The sequence below is a fragment of the Rana temporaria genome, chromosome 4 (assembly GCF_905171775.1).
Source record: "Rana temporaria chromosome 4, aRanTem1.1, whole genome shotgun sequence".
Lineage (NCBI taxonomy): Eukaryota > Metazoa > Chordata > Amphibia > Anura > Ranidae > Rana > Rana temporaria.
This window is the reverse complement of record NC_053492.1, coordinates 21,200,937-21,226,209: the sequence shown is the minus strand read 5'-3', so window position 1 is coordinate 21,226,209 and position 25,273 is coordinate 21,200,937. Positions and strand designations below refer to the sequence as shown.

Genomic DNA, 25,273 nt, shown 5'->3' with positions numbered 1-25,273 from the left:
GTGAAGGGTCTATAATTTTTTTTTTTATCATAGGTGTATTTTAAATGATAGATAGAGAATATCAACCAAAATTCCTGAAAAAACTGTTCAGTGAGTAAAATAAGTATTTGATCCCGAAGCAAACCATGACTTAGTACTTGGTGGAGAGACCATTGTTGGTAAGCACAGAGGTCAGACATTTCTTGTAGTTGGTGATCAGGTTTGCACACATCTCAGGAGGGATTTTGATCCTCTCTTCTTTACAGATCTTCTCTAATTCCTTAAGGTTTCTTGGCTGCTGCCTGGCAACTCAAAGTTTTAGCTCCCTCCATACATTTGGGATTAAGGTCTGGAGACTGGCTAGGCCACTACATGAGCTTAATGTGCTTCTTCTTGAGTCACTCCTTTGTTGCCTTGGTGGTATGTTTTGGGGCATTATCATGCTGGAAGACCCATCTTCAGTGTTCTGGCTAAGGAAAGAAGGTTTTTATCCAAGATTTTACAATACATGGCCCCGTCCAGTGGCCCCTCAATGCAGCAAAGTTGGCCTGTACCTTTAGCAGAGCAATCACCTCAAAGCATAATGTTTCCACCTCCGTGCTTGACTGTAGGGATGGTGTTCTTAGGGTCATAGTCTACATTTTTCTCTCTCCAAACACAGTGAGTCAAGTTCATGCCAAAGAGCTCAATTTTGGTCTCATCTGTAAAGATGAGCTCAGGCGTGTTCGCAACTGCACGTGCAGAGCCCGCCAAGAAGTCGGCACTGAACAGCACTCATCACAGGCTGGAGTAACTTAAAAACCATGTCAGCCTGGCTGATTTTTGGAGAATAGGAAACAGATATGTAGAAGATCCAAAAATATGACATTGGGCCATGTTGCCTTCCAACGCAGGAAGTGAGACATTTTCCCGATTCGCGGCTGCAGGGATCGTGAAATGTCTCACTGTCTGCGACTAGATCTGAGCAGCGTCGACTTCCTGGCGGGCTCTGCACGTGCGGTTGCGAACACGCCTGAGTTAATCCTTACTCATCTGACCACAGCACTTTCTCCCAATCCTTCCCTGAATCACTTAGATGTTACAATGGTTTGTTTGGTGACTGTGGTCCCTACTGCCTTGAAATCATTCACAAGCTATTCCCATGTAGCTCTGGGCTGATTCCTCACTTTTCTCATGATCATCCTCACCCCATGAGGCAAAATCTTGCATGGAGCTCCAGACCGAGGACGATTGATGGTAATTTTGTACTTCCATTTGTGAATAATCGCTCCAACAGTTGTCTCCTTCTCACCAAGCTTCTTGCTGATGGTCTTGTAGCCCATTCCAGCCTTGTGCAGGTCTACAATCTTGTCCCTGATGTCCTTTGACAGCTCTTTGGTCTTGTCCATCATGGTGAGGTTGGAATAGAAGAAAGATTCTGTGGACAGTTGTCTTTTATACAGATAACGAGTTGTCGTTAGGAGCACCTTCTTAAATTGACAGGACTAATCTGTGTACCACATACTGTAGCCAGTCTGTAGAAGGGGCAGAATTATTGTTGGTTGGGGATCAACTACTTATTCTACTCACGCAATTTATAACATTTGTAGCTTGCATTTGTTTTTTGGATTTGTGGTTGATATTCTTAGGTAGATTCACAAAGAGTTAGGCCGGCTTATCTACAGATAAGCCGACCTAACTCTGAATCTAAGCAGACCTATGTTTAAGTGTATTCTCCAACAGAGATACACTTAAACATATCTAAGATTGCAATGTTTTGGCTTACCGCTAGGTGGCGCTTACATTGCGGCCGGCCTAGATTATGTAAATGAGGGGATACGCCGATTCACGACGATTCAAGAGCGTATGCCGGGCCTACACCGTTGCATTACGTAGTTTCCGTAAGGGTTACGCCGCCTAAAGTTATTCCACCTATGAGGTGGAATAACAATGTTAAGTATGGCCGCCGTTCCCGCCGCGAGGTTCGAATTTTTTGCGTCGTTTGCGTAAGTCGTCCGCGAATCGGGATTTACGTCGTTTACGTACGCGTCGAAATCAATAGGCCCGTACGGCCTACTTAGCCGCAATGCGCACTGGGAAATGTAGTCGCCCGGCGCATGCGCAGTGTAAAAAAACGTCAAAAAACATGAGGTCAAGCCTCATTTCCATACTACACGCTCCCCTCCCAGTCATTTGAATTAGGCACGCTTACGCCCGCTCGTTTTAGGCTACGCCGAAAATTTGAAGGTAAGTGGTTTGAGAATCACTAATAGCCTAACTAATTTACGGCGGTGTAGCCTAAAAAGACTAGGCTAGGCCGTCCTAATTTTAGGCCTTTGTATGTGAATCTACCCATCTGTCTCTATCATTTAAAATACACCTATGATACAAATTATAGACCCTTCATTACTTTGTAAGCGGACAAACGTACAAAATCTTTAGGGGATTAAATAAAAATGTTTCCCACTGTATGGTGAACCCAATATGACAAATTGGGTGGTAAGGCAAGGAGGATGGAAATTTTTATGCCCATTTTCCCATGCCAGAGAAACCTTCTCCACCCATCTGACTAGAATTTCACTTCTTTAGCCAGTCCTATAAGATCTGCAATCATCATGCTACAGGATGACTGGAGAGCTCTGACTTATGAGGGGTTATTGCTGGACCTCTGCAGATAGACTACTGCTTCTCCGTAGAGAAGGGTCCTTCTCTGCAGCATGCTGGCAGGGGAAAGTCTTTCCAACATTTTTTGCTTAGATGCACCTGGAATATACCAAATAAGCCACTATATGCAGGGCTTTTTTTTTGTAGCTAGAACTCCGTATCACCACCCCTGGCTCAGGCCCTCTGCTCCCTGCTCATCACCATTACTTGTAAGCGCAGAAGTCTTGCTTCTTTGTTTATAAATGACAGCTTGTGTTTGCCACAGATCTGATCTCCTGAGTGGCTCTCCTGCAGGATGGGGACAGAGGAGATGCAGGTGCCCAGGGTGCAGTGCAGATGCCGATACCCCCACTGGGTGATCTCCCTGCGAGTGTGGCACCACCTACAGTGTGCAGGGAGGTACTAAGCCTGGCTGGGTGCTTCAGATTAATACAGTAACAAAAGTAAGACACATGAAAGATGGCTCTTTTAAGGAGGGGGCAGAAGATGGGGGTAGTGGAGGGAGGGGTTGCATGTAGAGGTCAGAGCTGAAGGAGGTGAAAGTGAGATGTGGATGAGGGATGCAAAGGCAAGCAGCTGTGCACTCTCTGTAGCGCAGCCCTGAACTCTGCTCTCTGTATGCAGCACACCTCTGAACTCTGCGCGTAGTGCACTTCCGAATGCTGCTCTCTGTGTGTACCACCCCCCCCCCCAATTATGCACTCTGTATGCGATACACTTCTGGTATTTAATGCCCCTTTAAGCCCCTCTCACCATTCGTGAAATTGACCACACCCACCATTTGAAAGCAGTTTTTCCAAGGTATTTACTAAGAGGCATGGTATACTCGTACTGGACAAGGAGTTCGCAGAGGATGGGAGGGCTTCGGGAACCGGTAAAGGCCTATATCCACAAGCGTGGCGAGAGGTCCTCTTGTAGTGGTGAGAGGTCCTCTTGTAGAGGACCTCTTGTAGTGAGAGGTCATTTGGAGCTGGTAAGCAGATATCTCTGCCTTTGATGGTGGCATTGTTGCACAGATCACTTTCAATGGTGGTGGATGGGGGAGATGCACATCAAGAAAACCAACACTTGGAAATAAAATGGACACTTTTCTTATTATTTTTTGGTTTTATTTTTACTGTTTTTTTATTTAGCACAACTCTATTCATTGACCAATCTTTTGAGCTGTGTATATGTCTTGCAGGAGAGTTCCTGCTTATAGTGTTTAAAGTGGAGTTCCACCCAAAAATGGAACTTCCGCTTTTTGGAATCCCCCCTGGTGTCACATTTGGCACCTTTCAGAGGGGAGGAGGGAGCAGATACCTGTGTAATCCAGGTATTTGCTCCCACTTCCGGGAATAGATCACCGCGGTGACCTATGCCACATCCGGAGCCTACTCTGCCCCCCACAGTCTTTTGGGAGACACACAGGGACCAGTGGGATCGCGCAGCGCGAGTTGCGCATGTGCAGTAGGGAACCAGGAAGTGAAGCCGCAAGGCTTCACTTCCTGAATCCCTTACCAAAGATGGCGGCGCCTCCACCCGAGAGCTGAGGGACAGATCGGCTTTGAGTGCCGACATCGCATGCGCCCAGGACAGGTAAGTGCCCATATATTAAAAGTATAGCAGCTGCAGTATTTGTAGCTGCTGACTTTTTTTTTTTTTTTTTTTCGGCAGAACTACGCTTTAAGCTATTACTTTAAAACACATTTTTTTTTACCATTTCTCATATAAATACATGTATCAGCTGTTATTTAAATATAATATATATATATATATATATATATATATATATATATATATATATATATATATATATATATATATATATTATATATTATATATTATATATTATATATTATATATCCTTGACCACCCACCAATCAGAAAACTCAGACGTCTTTATAATCCTGAATGAAAGTATTAATTCCTTGAAATGGATTCTTGCAGCAGGAGGAGGATAATTCTTAGCATTTCCCAGATCATAAATATGCTTCATCAGGAGACATGGGAGGCAAATCTATCATGTTACATTGAAATTAATATTAGTAATTGATATTTATATGGAAAAAACACACAGAGTTATCCTCATCCCCCTGCAGGAATCTGCCTGAATTGAATGGAATGAATACTTATGCTCAGGATTGTAAAGACAACGAAATTCTGATGGGTGGTCGGGTTATACATGCTTGCGAGAACAGCTGATAAAAATAAATAAAAAAATATAAATCCAGAGATGGTTATATGTATTAAGTGAAATTTGCCACAAAACCTGTACAAAAATTATTATTTAAACTGACTAAATATAAAAACCTTTTCTTTCCCTACCCAAAACACACTGATGCGGTGCGGTTTGGCCTGTACCAAGGGTTCATCGATAATAAAAATATGACCAATCATGCCAATTTTTTTTTATATATATATATATATATATATATATATATATATATATATATATATATATATATATATATATCTTAACCACTTCAATACTGGGCACTTTCACCCCCCCCCCCCATCATGACTGACATTGCCGCGGATGCATCGGACACGTTTGACACTATTTTGGGACCATTCACATTTATACAGCGATCAGTGCTATAAAAATGCACTGATTACTGTGTAAATGTGACTGGCCGTGAAGGGGTTAACACTAGGGGGCGATCAAGGGGTTAAATGTGTATCCTAGGGAGTGATTCTAACTGTAGGGGCAGGGGACTCACAAGGGGAGGAGACCGATCGGTGTTCTTCTGTCCTGGGAACACACGGATCGGTCTCTTCTCACCTGACAGGACGTTGATCTGTGTATTTTCACACACAGATCCACGGTCCTTCTGTGTAACAGGCAATTGGGGGTGCCCGGCGGCCATCGGGCACACGTATCGGCTCCCGGGTGACGCGGTGGGCATGCGCCCCCCCCAGATGGTTCGGGAAGCCAAAGACGTCATATGACGGTGGCCCGGAGGGACAAAGGGTTCCTGCTGCCATCATACGACAATGGGGCGGTAGGGAAGTGGTTAAGGATAGTGATCATATGAAGCCATTTATTATCATCATTGTTCGGCTCCTTTTTAAATCATAACAGAACTCACCCAAGTGACCCTGATGAAAAGTTTCCACCCCCTGGAATGTTTGGCCTTGGTACAGACACAGAAGGTGACACACAGGATAAAATGGCAAATAAAAAGTTTAATTTCCCACATATGTGGCTTTTTTTTAATTACAATAAGTGTCTATGTATAGTCAATGAGTTTGATAGCTCTCATGTGGATGCACTGAGTAGACTAGACACTGAGCTATGTGGAGCAGAAAAGAACTGTCAAAAGACCTGCGTAACGAGGTAATGGAACTTTATAAGTATGGAAAATGATATAAAAAGAGTATCGTCATAATGTGCTCTTTAAAAACAACCACGTTGTCTTTTAACAGATCGCCCTGTATTTCTCCTGAGGTTACCTGTGGGGTTTTTCTTTGTATCCCGAACAATTATCGTTGTATTGTATTGTGCTCCATAAAACCAACTTGCACCGGTAGAACACACAGTAATTATTGCTAGCGGCTATAGCTGCTGGCAAGAAATCACATTAAAAAAAAATCCAACATGCTTATTGTTTGTATCCAAGTTGATCAATCTGTGTACAATCAGCCTGCCCATACATGGTTAGAATCTCGGCCAGTGCCTGCTGTACCATCTGAGATTTGAACCCTCTATGGCCGGCTTAAAGTGGTTGTAAACCCTTTACAACCACTTTTTTACCTACAGGTAAGCCTAGATTAAGGAGATCTTTCTAAAGGAGATCATGCCGTGACTGGCGGCTCCCGCGCACATGCACGGGAGTGACGTCATCGCGGCTCCGGCCAATCACAGCACCGGATCATTACATATATATATTTTTGGCATATATATGTGTATTTTATTTCATTTATCTTTGCATTTAAGCACACAGTGTAAAGGGTTTCCCTGATTTTTAGTGCACATAACTTTGTAATTATTTTAATGTGTTTTTTTGCATTTTTTTTTTAACTGGTGGGGTTTGTATTTGTTATCTCAGGTAGATGACTACTTGCCCTAATAGTTTAGCAATATTGATCGGGGACACTTCCGGGTTCTCTCCCGAGCTTCAGTTCCTCCCCGTTCTGCGCTGCGTCAAGTGATCCTGCGTCAGGTTGCTATGGCAATGGTCTTTGCGAGCATTTATAGCGGGTGTCATACGCTGATGAAGTCCCACCCATAGGGACGTAACAGTCACGTCACCCGCAGCCATCGTTCCTGTTTACTTTCATGCCGTTTCGCTGAGCACTTGCTATAGTGCCCTGTATGTAAGTGGATTTCTCATTTTACTTATTATAAAATAGTCTTTGTATGGCAGAGAGCACTATGTTTCTTCTTTTTGTTTCTATGAATCACATTGCACTGGAGTAAATTGTGAGTTCTATAGCTGCTGCCATTCCGGATTTTGGATCTCTTTGGTTTTACCCGCAAGGGAAGGTGTTTTTGACCCTCTGTAAAATAAGGGTCCCAGGTGAGCAGCCATTTCTATCACTGGTTTAGGTCCCTCATCACTCCCGTTATCACCTGCATGTTCCATTTATGTATCACTATTGTTGATGTTTTCTCCGATATTGCGATATATGGACTTAAGAGCGCTGCACTGTCTTTTATAATAATCACAGCGCCGGGGCTGCGATACCCGGAAGGCAGATGGACACTTCGTGGAACAGGGGACATCAGTGACATCGCAGGCTTCAGTTTCAGGTAAGTTACACATAATGGGCTACTATGCGATGCATAATAGCCCATTATGCTTTATCTATGCAGGGAAACAAAAAGAGGAAGTAAAACCCACCCGGTCCGAAGCTCCGTGGCCGCGGGACCCACGGACCCGATCGCCGCTGGAGCCCCGCGACCGGTCCCCGGAGCTGAAGAACGGGGAGAGCTGTATGTAAACACAGCTTCCCCGTTCTTCACTGTGGCGCCGTCATTGATCGTGTGTTCCCCGATATAGGGAAACACGATCAATGATGTCACACGTCCAGCCCCACCCCCCTACAGTTAGAAACACATATGAGGTCACACTTAACCCCTTCAGCGCCCCCTAGTGGTTAACTCCCAAACTGCAATTGTCACTTTCACAGTAAACAATTAATTTTTATAGAATTTTTTTACTGTGAAAATGACAATTGTCCCAAAAATGTGTCAAAATTGTCCGAAGTGTCCACCATAATGTCGCGGTCATGAAAAAAATCGCTGATTGCCGCCATTAGTAGTAAAAAAAAAAAAAAAATATTAATAAAACGATCCCCTATTTTGTAAACACTATAAATTTTGCGCAAACCAATCGATAAACGCTTATTGCGATTTTTTTTTTACCAAAAATAGGTAGAAGAATACGTATTGGCCTAAACTGAGGGAAAAAAAAAAATTTTTTTTATATATTTTTGGGGGATATGTATTATAGCAAAAAGTAAAAAATATTATTTTTTTTCAAAATTGTCGCTTTATTTTTGTTTATAGCGCAAAAACTAAAAACCGCAGAGGTGATCAAATACCACCAAAAGAAAGCTCTATTTGTAGGAAAAAAAGGACGCCAATTTTGTTTGGGAGCCACGTCGCACGACCGCGCAATTGTCAGTTAAAGGGACGCAGCGCCGAATCGCAAAAACTGGCCGAGTCCTTTACCTGCATTTTGGTCCGGGTCTTAAGTGGTTAAGAACAGTCCCTGCAGCCTCCTCTATACTCTGGTGCTCGCCGGTCCTCTGATATCAAGTCCAATACAAAGCCAATTGCCCTACACTGAACATCAGGATACTAAGGGAAAATCCAGGGAAAAAGTAAGGGGGGGAGGGGAGAACGCCAGCTGCCTGGAGGAGCAGAAAATCCGGTGAGTAAAGCTACTTTTTGACCCTCCCTAGACCTAAATGAGCATTTAACCCTTGGAGTGTGGGGGCAGCCTCACGGTGAGCGAGCGTGTTTCTTTTCCCCCCAGAGATGGACTTTAAGGGCCAGATTCACATAGGTTAGCGGATCTTTAGATCCGCGTAACCTATGTGATTTAAGATCCGCCGCCGCAATTTTTAAAAGCAAATGCTAATTCACAAAGCACTTACCTCAAAACTTGCGGCGGCGTATCTTAAATCCCCCGGCGGAATTCAAACTCCGTGGCTAGGGGGAGTGTAGTATTTAAATCAGGCGCGTCCCCGCGCCGATTTAACTGCGCATGTGCCGTCCGCGAATTCTCCCGGCGTGCATTGCTCCCAATGACTATGCTAGGACGTCATTGCTTTCGGCGTGAGCGCAACTTGCGTCCAGCGCTTTTGTGAATCGACGTACGCAAACGACGTAAAATTTAAAAATTCGACACGGGAACGACGGCCATACTTAACATTGGCTGCGCCTCATAGAAGCAGGGGTAACTATACACCGGAAAAAGCAGAACGCAAACGACGTAAAAAAAAAGCGCCGGTCGTTCCGTTTCGGAATCGGCGTATCTCCTAATTTGCATAATCGTCGCGTAAATAAACCGAAACGCCACCTAGCGGCCGGCCTGGAATTGCAGCCTAAGATCCGACGGTGTAACACAGTTACACCTGTCGGATCTTAGGCATATCTATGCGTAACTGATTCTCTGAATCAGTCGCATAGATACGACCGACGAAACTCAGAGATACGACGGTGTATCAGGAGATACACCGTCGTATCTCTATGTGAATCTGGCCCTAAGTGTTGCAGTTATTTAAAAGCATTGGAAAGGAGTAAGGGGTAAACACACAAGAGCAAGTCTAGCAAGTATTCGTTTTACGCTCGCAGATACCATTAGAAGGTTGCAGAGGAAAAGGAACGCATTACACAAGTTTGATATCTGCGATCCCCCAATGACCAGAGATGGCAGGATTAGGGATACAGGTCACGGTTTGCCCCTCCGAGCCTATCTGACACGGTCCCAACTCACCGAACCAACCTAGTTTTCTAATGGAGGTGAAATTAAAGTCTATTTCTGGAGGTGACTGACTTTTTAAACATCAAACTTAACACTGATGGTGCCGGCTGGGCTCTCATTAGTCGAGCTTTCCTAAAAAATGTCAAATGATCAAAAAAGGGAAAAAATTCAAAAGGAAAAAAAAAAAAAACAACAACATCTATAAAGCAGCTAATGTGACATTAACCACCTAAGACCCGGACCTTTAGGCAGCTAAAGGACCTGGCCAGTTTTTGCGATTAGGCACTGCGTCGCTTTAACTGACAATTCGTGCTGTCGTGCGACATGGCTCCCAAACAAAATTGGCGTCCTTTTTTCCCCACAAATAGAGCTTTCTTTTGGTGGTATTTGATCACCTCTGCGGTTTTTATTTTTTGCGCTATAAACAAAAATAGAGCGACAGTTTTGAAAGAAATGCAATATTTTTTACTTTTTGCTATAATAAATATCCCCCAAAAATATATAAAAAAAATAAAGTTTTCCTCAGTTTAGGCCGATACGTATTCTTCTACATATTTTTGGTAAAAAAAAAAAAATCGCAATAAGCGTTTGTCGACTGGTTAGCGCAAAATTTATAGCGTTTACAAAATAGGGGATAGTTTTATTGCATTTTTATTAATTATTTATTTTTTACTACTAATGGCGGCGATCAGCGATTTTTTTCATGACTGCGACATAATGGCGGACTTTTCTTACAATTTTGGCAAATTTTTGGGACCATTGTCATTTTCACAGCTAAAAAAGCATTAACAATGCATTGTTTACTGTGAAAATGAAGATTGCAGTTTGGGAGTTAACCACTAGGGGCGCTGAAGGGGTTAAGTGTGACCTCATCTCTGTTTCTAACTGTAGGGGGGTGTGGCCGTAGGTATGACGTCATTGACAAAAGGGAACACGCGAACGAAGACGCCGCCACAGTGAAGAACGGGGAAGCTGTGTTTACACACAGCTCTCCCCGTTTTTCAGCTCCGGGGACCGATCGCGGGACTCCAGCGGCGATCGGGTCCGCGAGTCCTGCGGTCACAGAGCTTCGGACCGGGTCACGTGCACACGCCGGCAGCGCGCATGCGACCCCACGGCTGGGCTTAAAGGGCAACGTACAGGTACGTTGATGTGCCGACGTGAAGGGGTCCTTAAGTGGTTAAGGTAAAAAAAGCCAACGTTGACACCTTCAGCCCCGGAAGGATTTGCCCCCTTCCTGACCAGGCCATTTTTTGCGATACGGCACTGCGTCGCTTTAACCGACAATTACGCGGTCGTGCGACGTTGCACCCAAACAAAATTCACGTCCCTTTTTCCCCACAAATAGAGCTTTCTTTTGGTGGTATTTGATCATTTCTGCGGTTTTTATTTTTGGTGCTATAAACAAGAAAATAGCGACAATTTAAAAAAGAAAAATGCACAATATTTTGTACTTTTTGCTGTAATAAATAACCTCACAAAAAAATAAAAAATAAAATTTCTTCACCAGTTTTTAATATATATTATTCTACATATTTTTGATAAAAAAATTAAAAATCACAATAAGAGTATGCGAATTGGTTTACACAAAAGATATAGGCGTCTACAATATAGGGGATAGATTTATGTAATTTTAATATTTTTTTCATTACTAGTAATGGCGGCGATCTGCGATTTTTATCGGGACTGGGACATTGCGGCAGACAGATTGGACACTTTTTTGGGACCATTCACATTTATACAGCGATCAGAGCTAAAAATAGCCACCGATTACTGTATAAATGTCACTGGAAGGGAAGGGATTAACACTAAGGGGCGATCAAGGGGTTAACTGTGTTTTTAACAGTGGGGGGATGGGACTGACTGTAGTAAGAGACAGATCGTTGTTCCTACTTAGTAGGAACACACAATCTGTCTCTACTCCCCTGACAGAACCGGGATTTGTGCGTTTACACTCACAGATCTCCGTTCTTGTTCTGTCAGGAGCAATCGCGGGTGCCCGGCGGACATCGCGCCCGCCACGCGCATCGGCTCTGGGGAAACGCTGCAGGCGCCTGCTATAGCGTCTTAAAGAGCCAACGTATACCTGGTGATTTGTGCAGCTGTGCAAACCAGCTGAAGTATAACTGCGGCGGATGGTCTGCTAGCGGTTAAATTATTCTTGAATATGATTTATTTTAAAAAGCCAATAGATATTATATAATAAGTCAATATAAAGTATAATATGTAATAAACCAACATATAAAGGCTAATAAATATATAAATCTATAATATAGGCAATATATAACATATAGTAAGCCAATATATAATAAGCAAAAATATACTATATAAAAAGAGCCAATCTATATTGGTCTAGTATATATAGGCTTATTACATACGTTAAACAAAATTTACTATAAAAAGCAAACATATTTGTGTGTGTGTGTATATATATATAAAATAAAATAAAAAAATCGCAGAACACCACCATTACTAGTAAAATAATAATGAAAATGCTATAAATCTGTCCCTTATTTTGTAGACGCTATAACTTTTTCGCAAACCAATCAATATACGTTTATTGTGATTTTTGTTATTGCCAAAAATATATAGAAGAATACATATTGGCCTAAATTGATAAAGATTTTTTTTTTGGATATGTATTATAGAAGAAAGTAAAAAAAAAAAAAATCTAAATTGTGTCTTTTTTTTTGTTTATAGCGAAAAAAAAAAAGAAAAAAGCACAGCGGCGATAAAATACCACCAAAAGGACATCAATTGAATTTGGGTAAAAAAAGGAAATCAATTTTATTTGGGTATAGTGTCGCACGACTGCGCAGTTATCAGTTAAATTGACGCAGTGCTGTATCGCAAAAAATGGCCCGGTCAGGAAGTGGGTAAAACCTTCCGGGGCTGAAGTAGTTAAGAGAACTGCAAGGAGAAGAAGGGGAGTGGAGGATGTTAAGAGGAGACTCACCACTGTTCAAGAAGAAGGTCACCATTCAGGTATATCTAGGCAGCACGGTGTCTATACTGTATATACCAGTGGTCTCCAAACTGTGGCCCGGGGGCCAGATGCGGCCCTTGCTTTGATCTGGCCCTTGATGCACTATTTTTAAACACTCATACCAAAAATGGGACATAATTTGACCCACTGACACCAATTCCTCCCAATGCCACCAACAATGGGACACAATTTCTCCCAATGACACCAGCGATGGGACACAATTTCTCCCAATGACACCAGCGATGGGACACAATTTCTCCCAATGACACCAGCGATGGGACACAATTCCTCCCAATGACACCAACAATGGGACACAATTCCTCCCAATGATACCAACGATGGGACACAATTCCTCCCAATGACACCAGCAATGGGACACAATTCCTCCCAATGACACCAACAATGGGACACAATTCCTCACAATGACACCAACGATGGGACACAATTTCTCACAATGATACCAACGATGGGACACAATTCCTCCCAATGATACCAACGATGGGACACAATTCCTCACAATGACACCAACGATGGGACACAATTTCTCCCAATGACACCAACGATGGGACACAATTCCTCCCAATGACACCAACGATGGGACACAATTCCTCCCAATGACACCAACAATGGGACACAATTCCTCCCAATGACACCAACAATGGGACACAGTTTCTCCCAATGACACCAGCAATGGGACACAATTTCTCCCAATGACACCAGCAATGGGACACAATTTCTCCCAATGACACCAGCAATGGGACACAATTTCTCCCAATGACACCAGCATTGGGACACAATTTCTCCCAATGACACCAGCAATGGTGCTTAATGACACCAATGATGGGGCATGATTCCTCCCACTGACACCAAAGATGGCTGGGAACCGTGGCTGGTTGGCATTGTTTCTCCCCATTGATATCAGGACATTTTCTACTCCCGATGGCCACAGTCTGGCCCCCATTAAGTCTGAAGAACAGTAAACTGGCCCTTTGTTTAGAAAGTTTGGAGACCCCGGGTATATACAGTGGAACCTTGGATTAGATTATGAGCATAATCCGTTCCAGGAGAATGCTCGTAATCCAAAGTACTCGCGAGTCTCCCCATAGAAGTCAATGGAAACAAAAATAATTTGTTCCGCATTGACTTCAATAGCATGCAATACCGCATGTGGCCAGAGGTGCGGGGGCACCAGAGAGCCTGGGAAACACGCGGAAAGGCCCGAGGACAGCTCGGCTGACCTTGGCAAACCACGGAAAGTATTTCTGAGCACGGTGTCGATGGGCTCCGCTCCGGCGCCCCTCCACCTCGGGCCGAACGCGGTACTTCACACCGCTTTGGCTTGAATCCCGACACAACACTCACAAACCGAGACAGGAATTAAAAAAAAATACAGCGCTCGTATTGCAAAACGCTCGTTAACCGTGTTACTCGCAATCCGAGGTTCCACTGTATGCGTCTCCAATGGCAGAGCAGCGTGTCATCCTTCGTACATCACACTTTGTAAAGAACAGGTTAACAGACGGACTCCACAAGGAGAAACTGCACGCTCCATTTCAGAACTGGCAGGTAACCAGCCGTCTGGAAGGGCTCTTCATAAATTTGTCTTGCTTTTAAAGATGCAATCATAATTCATAAAAGGAACACTGACTTCTTAGCGATCGCGTGCTGCAAAGAATACAAAGTGCGCTGGGACCGCTGCTCTTTTTAGGCTCCGCAGCAAGGGCTTCTGGGTAATGCCATGTAATACAAAGAGGCCAATTCATGAAAACGGGGAAAACAACGGAGCCCCGGTTTGCTGTGCGACACCGGGCCGATTTTTCCCCAACCTAAAAGGAGTTTTTTTCTTTTTAATCTTAATGCATTTTATGCATTAACCACTTCAGCCCTGGAAGATTTGGCTGCCCAATGACCGGGCCATTTTTTGCAATACGGCACTGCGTTGCTTTTAATTGCGCAGTCGTGCGACGCTGTAACAAATTTGACGTCCTTTTTTTTCCCCCACAAATAGAGCTTTCTTTTGGTGGTATATAATCATCTCTGCGATTTCAATTTGTTGTGCTATAAACAAAAAAAAAAAAAAAAGGAGCGACAATTTTGAAAAAAAACCACAATATTTTGTACTTTTTTTTTTTTTAAAGCCAATTTTTTCCTCAGTTTAGGCCTGATTTATATTCTTCTACATATTTTTGGTAAAAATCGCAATAAGCGTATATTGATTGGTTTGTGCAAAAGTCATATAGCCAGTTTCAGAGAGAGTTACGCCGGCGTAACGGTAGATTTGCCGTCGTAACTCTGAATCTGAATCGTAAATTTAAGTGTATTCTCAAATTGAGATACTCTTAAATCTAGCTATGATACGACGGCGGGCGCCATCGTATCTTAGCTGTCTATTTAGGCCGGCCGCTAGGGGCGTGCACGCTGATTTACGCCTAGAATGCGTAAATCAGCGAGATACGCCTATTCACGAACGTACGCTTGCCCGTCGCAGTAAAGATACGCCGTTTACGTAAGGCGTTTTCAGGCCTAAAGTTATTCCACCAAAAAGATGGCGCAGCCAATGTTAAGTATGGACGTCGGAAACCGCGTAGAATTTTTTAATTTTTACGTCATTTGCGTAAGTCGTCCGTGAATGGGGCTGGGCGTAATTTACGTTCACGTCGAAACCAATAAGATCTTTGCGCCGTAATTTGGAGCATGCGTACTGGGATATGTCCATGGACGGCGCATGCGCCGTTCGTTCAAAACGTCAATCACGTCGGGTCATGATTCATTAGCATAAAACACGCCCACCTCTTCACAATTTGAATTAGGCGCGCTTAGGCCGGCACATTTACGGTACGCCGCCGTAACTTAGGACGCAAGTGCTTTGTGAATACAGCACTTGCCTCTCTAACTTACGGTGGCGTAGCGTATATGAGATGCGCTACGCCTGCCTAACGTTAGGCTCATCTACGTGAATCCAGCTAATAGAGTCTACAAAATAGGGGATAGATTTATGGCATTTTTATTATTATTTTTTTTACTAGTAATGGCGGTTATCAGTGATTTTGTTCGAGACTGCGACATTATGGCGGACACATGACACATTTTTGGGACCATTGGCATTTACACAGTGATCATTGCTATAAAAATGCAATGATTATAATGTAAATGTCACTGGCAGGGAAGGGGGTTAACACTAGGGGGCGATATAGGGGTTAACTGTGTTCCCTTGTGTGTGTGTGTGTGTGCGCTAACTGTGGGGGAAGGGGACTATAGAAGATGACAGATCGTGGTTCCCAGCTTGCGCAAGCACGCACACACGCGCAAGCACGCACACACGCGCAAACACGCACACACACACAAGCGCGCGCGCGCACACACACAAGCGCGCGCGCGCACACACACAAGCGCGCGCGCGCGCACACACACAAGCGTGCGCGCACACACACACACACACAAGCGTGCGCGCACACACACACAAGCACGCACACGCAAGCACGCACGCGCCTCTTTTCTGCCTCTCGTGCCCGCGATCACGCGTGGACGGCGGTCATCGCGACTGCTGGCCACGAGCTTCGGCACCCCAGCTGGGATTGTGCCGACCTGCCGCAGTATGATGGCGGCTGGTCGGCAATCGGTTAAGATAAAAAAAGCTTTACGTGTGTAGCAGCCTCCCCAGCACCCCCTAATACTTACCTAATAATACCCTAATACTTACCTGAACCCCATCTCTGTCCAGCGATGTCCACAAGTTACTCGACCATCCTGGACTCTCCCCCGATTGTCTTAGACACAGCAGCGATGACATTGGCTAACTGACTTTGACAGCCACAGGAGCCAATAGCATTACTGGTAAAAAAATAAACAAATCCCTGAAATACCTCAATAGGGAAAATAGCACATTATTGCCACTAGATGGCAAACTTCTATCTTGCCTACTGCAGCCATACTGGCGCTTCATTTTGTTTCTTTGTGCGATCTTTTTTTTTTTATATATAACTGAGGGTCATCGTGTCTGAGGCTGTCCACAATCACCTACCTGAGGGCTGAGCGTGGTAGCCGCTTGTCTGCCCTTCTCGTCACGCTGAGGAAACAGAGATTTAAGGAGTTTCGGCATTTGAGGCACTAAGGATTTCACAGGGTTCAAGTAGGTAGACGCCGCGCTGTCCTGACCTGCCAAAGCAAACCATAAAAATGTCATAATAACGTATTTTTTGGGGTTTTTTTGGAGCGTCAAATTCTCAAAAGTAATATCAATCGCTCATCATTTTTGACATGAATACATTCAGATAAATCAAAAACATTCCCCATTAAAGCGGAGTTCCGGCCACAATTTCACTTTTTAAATATAAATACCCCTGTAATACACAAGCTTAATGTATTCTAGTAAAGTTAGTCTGTAAACTAAGGTCCGTTTTGTTACGTTGTTACAGCATTTAGACACTTTATAAAATAGAAATTGACTGGGGCCATCTTAAGTGTGGGCATCATGAAGCCAGACTGGATGACTTCCTGGATTTCAGCCTTGCAGATCTCGCACATGCTCAGTGCTGCACAAGCAGTGTCAGATCAGGTTTCAGCACCTGTACTGTCCAAGTCACATGATTCTTTGAGACTGGGGAGTGCACAGACTCCTGGAAAGTTACACCCACTACATTCCCAGGAGTCTGTGCGGTGTAGGTTAGGAAGCATTAAGCACCTAGGTGCAGGAAGAGGGAAGATTAACTATTCTGCCTAGCAACAACACTTTGAAGGCATCTAAAAAAATATTTTTTTTTCTTAAAGGACTAATGACATTTTTTTAAAACTACTGATGTAATGTTATATTTATGGGTGGAACTCCACTTTAAAGTATTTGACATAATTTCGCTACAGGGACTGGTACCACAAAGCAACCCTCGCCAACTCTTTGGGCCGATTGAAACTCCACCAATCAACCCCCCCCCCTTTAATTCAGAAACAATTATATTTAATAACAATTAAAGAGACTCTATTTTGTATTTCTTTTTCTCCTGGGTAAGCTAAACCATACTTCGATTTATTTGATTTTAATTTGATTTTTTTTCCCCCTTGTTTATTTTATGTCATTTTGCATGTGGCTCTTATGAGCATCCTGCCATAAATGCCTTACTAAAGCAATCATAATACTATGGTGCGTTACCTTGGTACTAAACATAGTCAAATCTCTTTAAAAACAAATAAAAAAATAAAAAAACACATAGTAAAATCTCCTAAAATCAACCTTTCGAAAATGTAAAAAAAAGAAACATATTGGTACTTGTACCATCAGATTGCTTGTTATAGCTTCTTCTTTGTAATTTTATTATATTTTATTTATTTTTTATTTTATTTTCTGTTTGCTTAGATTACTCGGCGATTTCATGGAAAATAACAAAAATAATAATAATATATATTACATGGTTTTCAACACTGCTTACAAATAAATCTGTGAAAAGTGTGGGGGGTACATTTGTATAGCGCCCCCCGGAGTCAATACTTTGTAGAACCGCCTTTCACTGCAATTACAGCTACAAGTCTTTTTGGGGATGTCTCTACCAGCTTTGCACATCTAGAGAGGGACATTTTTGCCCATTCTTCTTTGTAAAATATCTCAGGCTCTGTCAGATTGGAGAGCTCTCTGTGATCAGCAATTTTCAAGTCTTGCCACAGATTTTCAATGTGATTTAGGTCTGGACTGTGACTGGGCCATTCTAACACATGAATATGCTTTGATCTAAAACATCTATTGTAGCTCTGGCTGTATGTTTAGGGACGTTGTCCTGCTGGAAGGTGAACCTCCCCCCCCCCCAGTCTCAAGTCTTTTGCAGACTAACAGGTTTTCTTCTAAGATTGTCCTGTATTTGGCTCCATCCATCTTCCCATCAACTCTGACCAGCTCCCCTGTCCATGCTGAAGAAAAGCATCCCCACCACATGATGCTTCCACCACCATGTTTCACGGTGGGTATGGTGTGTTCAGGGTGATGTGCAGTGTTAGTTTTTCCACCACACATAGATAGCGTTTTCGCTTTTAGGCCAAAAAGTTAAATTTTGGTTTCATCTGACCAGAGAACCTTCTGCCACATGTTTGCTGCCCCTCCCCCCACATGGCTTCTCACAAACTGCAAACAGGACTTCTTATGACTTTCTTTCAACAATGTCTTTCTTCTTGTCACTCTTCCATAACGGTCAGATTTGTGGAGAGCACCACTAAGGCCTCGTACACACAGACGGACTGTCCGCTGAAATCGGTCCGCCGGACCGTTTTCAGCGGACATGTCTGCCCGGAGATTTCTGTCTGATGGTTGTACACACCATCAGACAGAAATCCGTGCGTACACGATACGCGGTGACGTGGCCGCACCGTCGCCGTGACGATTACGCGGCGACGTGCGCGGCCCTGGAAGGTCAATTCTTCCACGCATGCGTCGAATCACTTCAACGCATGCGAGGGATGGCGGCCGAGCGGACATGTACGGTGAGTCTGTACAGACGACTGAACATGTCCGACGGACAGGCTTCCAGCGGACATGTTTCTTAGCATGCTAAGAAACATTTGTCCGCTGGAAAACGGTCGGCTGGACAAATGTCCGCTGGAAACCTGTCCGGTCGGCCGTACACACGACCGAACCGGTTTGCTGAAACTGGTCCGCGGACCAGTTTCAGCAGACATGTTCGGTCGTGTGTACGGGGCCTAATAGTTGTCCTGTGGACAGATTCTCCTGAGCTGTGGATCTCTGCAGCTCCTCCAGAGTAAGGCTGCATTCACACCTAGGCGTACAAAATCGCGGCGTTTTGTCCCGCGAATTGCGGCGACAAATTGCAGCGTTTTGTACCGCGATTTGCGGCGACAAAACGCTGCGATTGTGAATGCAGCCTTGACCCCCTCTATGGAGATGGTTGCCATCTCCTATGCCGAACGCCGAAAGCCGCCTGAAAAAAAGGTCCGGGACTTTTTTTCAGGCGGCAGGCATACTGCGTTCGGCGTGGAGATGTGAACCATCTCCATCGAGGTGCATGTTAAATCATCCCTCCGGCGTCTCGGGGCTGCTGCGGCGTCACACTACAGGCGACAAAACGCCTAGGTGTGAATGGGGGCTTAGGCAGCATTCACACCTGAGCGTTTTGTCGCCTGAAGCGCGACGCTCAAATACGCTAGAGGGGAAAAAATACATTATACCCTATGGAGATGGTTCACATCTGCATGACGATACGCCTGACGCCGAACGACTGAAGCTCAAACAAGTTCCAGACCATTTTTTGTCGCGCGTATCGGGCGGTTTGGGCGTATTTGAGCGTTTCCATTTCCCAGAGAAAGTAATGGAAACGCTCGATTCAAGCGACTAGCGCGACAACGAGCGTTTGCTACGGGCGTTTCGTCGCTTTAATCAATAGAACTTGTCACCCAGGCAGAAGATTAAAAAAATCTACCAACATAGCAACAAGTGATGAAAAGATGATAATTTTTCCTATTGGCTAAAATAAAAAACGTCGAAGTACAAAAACGTCGGACAACGCTGTATGCAAACGCACAAATAAGCATGAATACGCGCGACAAAACGCCGGAAAAAATGCAGAAAAAAACGACCGAACGACCGACGCTCAGGTGTGAATGGCTGCTCTTGGCTGCTTCTCTGATGAATGCTCTCTTTCCAGAAGGCTGGCTCTCCTAAAGTAAATCCATAGATCAACTTCAGTACAACCTTCCTCCCCATAGATGGGTCGGAATTTGTCTGGTTCTTGCTGATCTGGTTGCATTTTGGTCCGTCTATGGCTGGCTTTAGGTTGGACAGCTTCTTCATTCGTTTAGAGCAGGGGTGTCTAAACTTTTTTCAAAGAGGGCCAGATTTGATGAAGTGATTATGCGTGAGGGCCGACCATTTTGCCTGACATTCTGTGAACCATTAAAATTTGGTCTAAGTGTGTTCGCCTGAGCACTAAATACACTGTCCAACAAGAATTCTCCTGCCTTTGTGGCTGTGTATAGTGAAGAGATGAGCTTGGGCATGAAATTCCGATATACCGTATTTATGGGCGTATAACACGCACCTTCACTTTAAGAGGGAGGTTTCAGGAAAAAATCTTAAATTTTAAATAAAGAACTGTGAAGAAAAATAAGGATCAATGCAGCCTAATCAGTGCCCACCTGCAGCCTCACCATTGCCATGAATGCAGCGCCCCCCGTTGCCCCGACTGCGGCGGCACACCGCCCCCGTTGCCCCGACTGCGGCGGCACACCGCCCCCGTTGCCCCGACTGCGGCGGCACACCGCCCCCGTTGCCCCGACTGCGGCGGCACACCGCCCCCGTTGCCCCGACTGCGGCGGCACACCGCCCCCGTTGCCCCGACTGCGGCAGCACGCCGCCCCCGTCACTGCGGCAGCACGCCGCCCCCGTCGCCCCGACTGCGGCAGCACCACCCCCGTTGCCTCAAATGCAGCACCCCCACTGACACAAATGCAGACTCACCATTGCCATCAGTGCAGCCTGATTCATGTCCATCTGCAGCCTTGGAGGAGACAGGGAGGGGGGCGGGACGAGCGCCAACAAACATACAGGAGAAACTATTGTTTTCTCTGTGGCCTCTTTAATTGGCAGTGCAAAAGATGGGACTTCCTTTTACAGAGGTCGCCTTGTAAACAGGAAATATTCCTGTATGGCACCGGTTTCTCCCATTCTTTCCAGCAGCGTTATAGCTTTCTGTTAGAGAGCTGCCTGCGGTGACTGTTGCCTAGCTGCTTGTATATCTTTTGTGGCCCCCGGCGCTCATGGATTCGTTGGGGGGCCACAAAAGATATACATGTGAAAATGATCAGGTGGGCCGTTCGAAACCGGAACGCGGGCCGGACTTTGGACATGCCTGGTTTAGAGCAAGAAAAGTTGTCAGTGTTTGCATTTTATGGAGTGTCGTCAGCTTTTCATTTCCTAAAAGGGCAAAAAAAAAAAAAACACCTTGGTTCTAATGATTCACTACTGCAAACAAAACTGCATAAATAAGGCTTTTGGTATTGGACACATGATCGGCAAAGGTGTGAAGTCAAATGTGGGGGCACTGGGGAAGTTTCAGCGTCCTTTGGTGGTGGTGTTCATGAAAGTCTTTGACTCACCTTGATCCTGTGACTGATTGTGTGCAGGGGGCACATTCTGGGACCGCCGGGGCGATGTGCCCCTAGAGCGGGAGTTGGGTGAGGATTGGGATACGTCCTGCTGGCTCTCCCATCGACCCTGTTGGAAAAAAAAAAAAAAGGCAAATGTTTCAATTCTGGTCAAGAGTCAATATTACAGGATGTCTTCGCTAGAAAAGCCACTAGTAGACACAAACACACCAGATTACCTAATTTTGGGTATTTGGTAAAATATAAAAGAAGGGGTTGCGTTGAATAAATAAATACCAAACATGTCACGGTGGCTGCTCGCGGCCACAAAAAAATAAAGTACCTAAAATTTCCTATAGGCACTGTATACTGTAAAATTCTGGTGCCCAATCTGTGGCCTGAGGGCCACATGTGGCCTTTTAGTATATGATGTGCAGCATTTGGAACTCAACAGTCTGTAGTGGGAAGGGTTAATAGCATTGATCTCTACTAGTCTCATGTAACATTTTCCCGGATTTGTTTTTTCTTCTGCACACTGCCAACAATGTATCCTGTCCACCCTCTCAGGCTCTCATGCATTGGATATATTGAACATTATGTGCAGGCCCTTGGGTGAGGTCAGAGGCCGCATTTGAGGCCTGCTTTAGCTCATAAGCTTACAAAACAAAAATGATGTCCCCACAGGGTGGTACTATGGGCATAAATGAGTAAACTGTGCCACGTCCTAGTGTTAAACCAAGAACAAATTTTAATGGAAAGGATGGACTTTATAGGCACTACAACTATAGATTAGGGTTGTCCCGATACCAGTATCGGTACCGATACCGAGTATTTGCGGGAGTACTTGTACTCCCACAAATGCCCCCGATGCCTAAATAGAATACTTAGCCCCCCCCCACCCCCCCCCCCCCCCCGCCGCTTAGTTAATACGGGCGGGGAACATTACAGCTTTCATTTGAATAGCTGTAGTGTTTCCTGCTGCGCCGTGTATAGACACTTGTCCAATCCCGAGCAAGGGGGAGTGTCTATACGCGGCGCGGCACACTACAGCTATTCAAATGAAAGCTGTAATGTTCCCCGCCCGTATTAACTAGGCGGCGGCATCTAGGTATGGGGGACATGGCTGCATCTATGGGGGGGGGACATGGCTGCATCTATGGGGGATATGGGGGACATGGCTGCATCTATGGGGGGGGACATGGATGCATATATGGGGGATATGGGGGACATGGCTGCATATATGGGGGGGGACATGGCTGCGCATATATGGGGGACATGGCTGCATATATGGGGGACATGGCTGCATATATGGGGGGGACATGGCTGCATATATGGGGGGGGACAGGGCTGCATATGTGGGGGGGGGACAGGGCTGCATATGTGGGGGGGGGACAGGGCTGCATATGTGGGGGGGGGACAGGGCTGCATATGTGGGGGGACACGGCTGCATATGTGTGGGGACATGGCTGCATCTGTGTGGGGACATGGCGGCATCTGTGTGGGGACATGGCTGCATATGTGTGGGGACATGGCTGCATGTGTGGGGACATGGCTGCATTTGGGGACACATTTAAAAAAAAGTATCGGCATTTGGTATCGGCGAGTACTTGAAAAAAAGTATCGGTACTTGTACTCGGTCCTAAAAAAAGTGGTATCGGGACAACCCTACTATAGATGTTAAAAATGTTATTCTTTAGTTTCCATAAATGTTAAAATATATGAGTCGATGTACAAGATTCAACAGTAACTGGTAAAATACCCAACCCCTTAGTACCCAACCTTCTAGATTGGTGGTCACATAATATTATGGCTTAGGCACGCAAAAGTTGGAGAAAGTCACAGCCTGGGATGGATAGATCCAGTTCTAAATACAGCTCAACATGTTTCGCGACTAACGCGCTTCTTCAGGAGATTTACAAAAATTATTATTATTATTATACAGGATTTATATAGCGCCAACAATTTGCGCAGCGCTTTACAATGCAGGGAGACACTACACCAACAGTACAATTAAAAACAAGAGGGTTAGAGAAGCCCTGTTCCTGCGAGCTTACAATCTAAAAGGCAGGGGCTTGTGAAAGAAAAAGGTAGAGACTTGTGAGGGATGAACTGATGAGAGGAGTAGAAGATTTGGTTGTTAGCTGGAGGCAGGATAGGCCACCCTGAAGAGATGAGTTTTTAGGCATCGCCTAAAAGTGGACAGAGTAGGAGATAGCCTGACAGATTGGGGTAGTGCGTTCCAGGGGTTGGGGGAGACTCTGGAAAAGTCCTGGAGACTAGCATGGGAGGAGGAGACCAGGGAGCTAGAGAGTAGAAGGTCTTGGGAGGAGCAGAGAGGACGGTTTGGGTGATATTTGGAGACAAGATTAGTGGCAGAATTGTGAATTGTGAATGTTATCTATAAAATCATCTATATATTGGTAAAAGTAAAGATGCAAGGGGCCATTAGGCCAAATATATACATATTAGGGTTGTCCCGATACCGATACTAGTATCGGTTTCGGGACCGATACCGAGCATTTACCCAAATGCTCCCGATGCTTCACCCGATACCTGGAATGGGTCAGTGGCCGGAGCGTCGAGCGAGTCCTGAAGTAAGCTGGCAGGGAACAGTGTCTCGTCACATTCGGCTACCCATCGAATCTTGCTACAGAAGTGACGTTCCGCCGAGAAATTTTGCACTGCGCATGCACGATGCGTTCCAAACGATTTGCGTCAATACAGAGCAGTGAAACCGTCAGATAATGTCACGAAAGTGACGTTACTGACAATACAAACACTGGGCTATGCGTTCCAAGATTAATACTTCCCTTGTTACCTAGTGTCTCCAGAACTGCCAGCTGTCCCTGTACAACTCAAAGCAACCTGTGGGGTTAGGTTCTGCATTGCTGGTGCTTGTAGTGCCTTATCCAGAGCAACCTGTTACGATATATCCTGCAATGCTGGGACTTGTAGTGCCTCTAAAGATGCCAGCTGTCCTTGGACTGCCCTATACAAGGCAGGGCAACCAGTGGTGATTATCATGCCATGCTGGGACTTGTAGTGTCTCCAGAACTGCCAGCTTTCCTGTATAACCCAATACCGGGACTTGTAGTGTCTCCAGAACTGCTGGTTGCCCTGGCTTGTAGTGGGGCAGCTTAGAGCTCTAGGGGTAATACAAGTCTCAGCCTAGCAGGACCTAACACCACAGGTTGCCCTGCCTTGTAATGGGGCAGCTGAAAGCTCTAGAGCATGGGTCTTCAAACTATGGCCCTCCAGTTGTTCAGGAACTACAATTCCCATCATGCCTAGTCATATCTGTGAATGTCAGAGTTTTACAATGCCTCATGGGATGTGTAGTTCCGCAATAACTGGAGGGCCGTAGTTTGAGGATCTCTGCTCTAGAGGCACTACAAGTCCCAGCATGGCAGGATAAACAGCACTGGGTGCCCTGGATTGTATAGGGCAGTCCAAGGACAGGTGGCATCTTTAGAGGCACTACAAGTCCCAGCATAGCAGGATCTGTCGTCACAGGTTGCTCTGGATAAGCACTACAAGTACCAGCAATGCAGAACCTAACACCACAGGTTGCTTTGGGTTGTGCAGGGATAGCTGGCAGTACTGGAGACACTAGATAACAGGGGAAGTATTAGTCTTGGAACGCATAGCCCAGTGTTTGTATTGTCTATAACGT

At 45.0% G+C, this 25,273-nt stretch overlaps 1 protein-coding gene across 1 annotated transcript in view; it reads right to left on the bottom strand.

Annotated features, from left to right (window-relative positions):
* The window catches only part of KIF13B (kinesin family member 13B), a 375,782-nt gene that overhangs the window by 28,584 nt on the left and 321,925 nt on the right, over nucleotides 1–25,273 (bottom strand). Inside the window, exons 36-37 of the mRNA XM_040348102.1 lie at nucleotides 21,613–21,730; nucleotides 16,547–16,680 (exon numbers count right to left, since the gene is read on the bottom strand). Coding sequence (XP_040204036.1) covers nucleotides 16,547–16,680; nucleotides 21,613–21,730 — 252 coding nt within the window. The remainder of the gene's footprint in view (nucleotides 1–16,546; nucleotides 16,681–21,612; nucleotides 21,731–25,273) is intronic.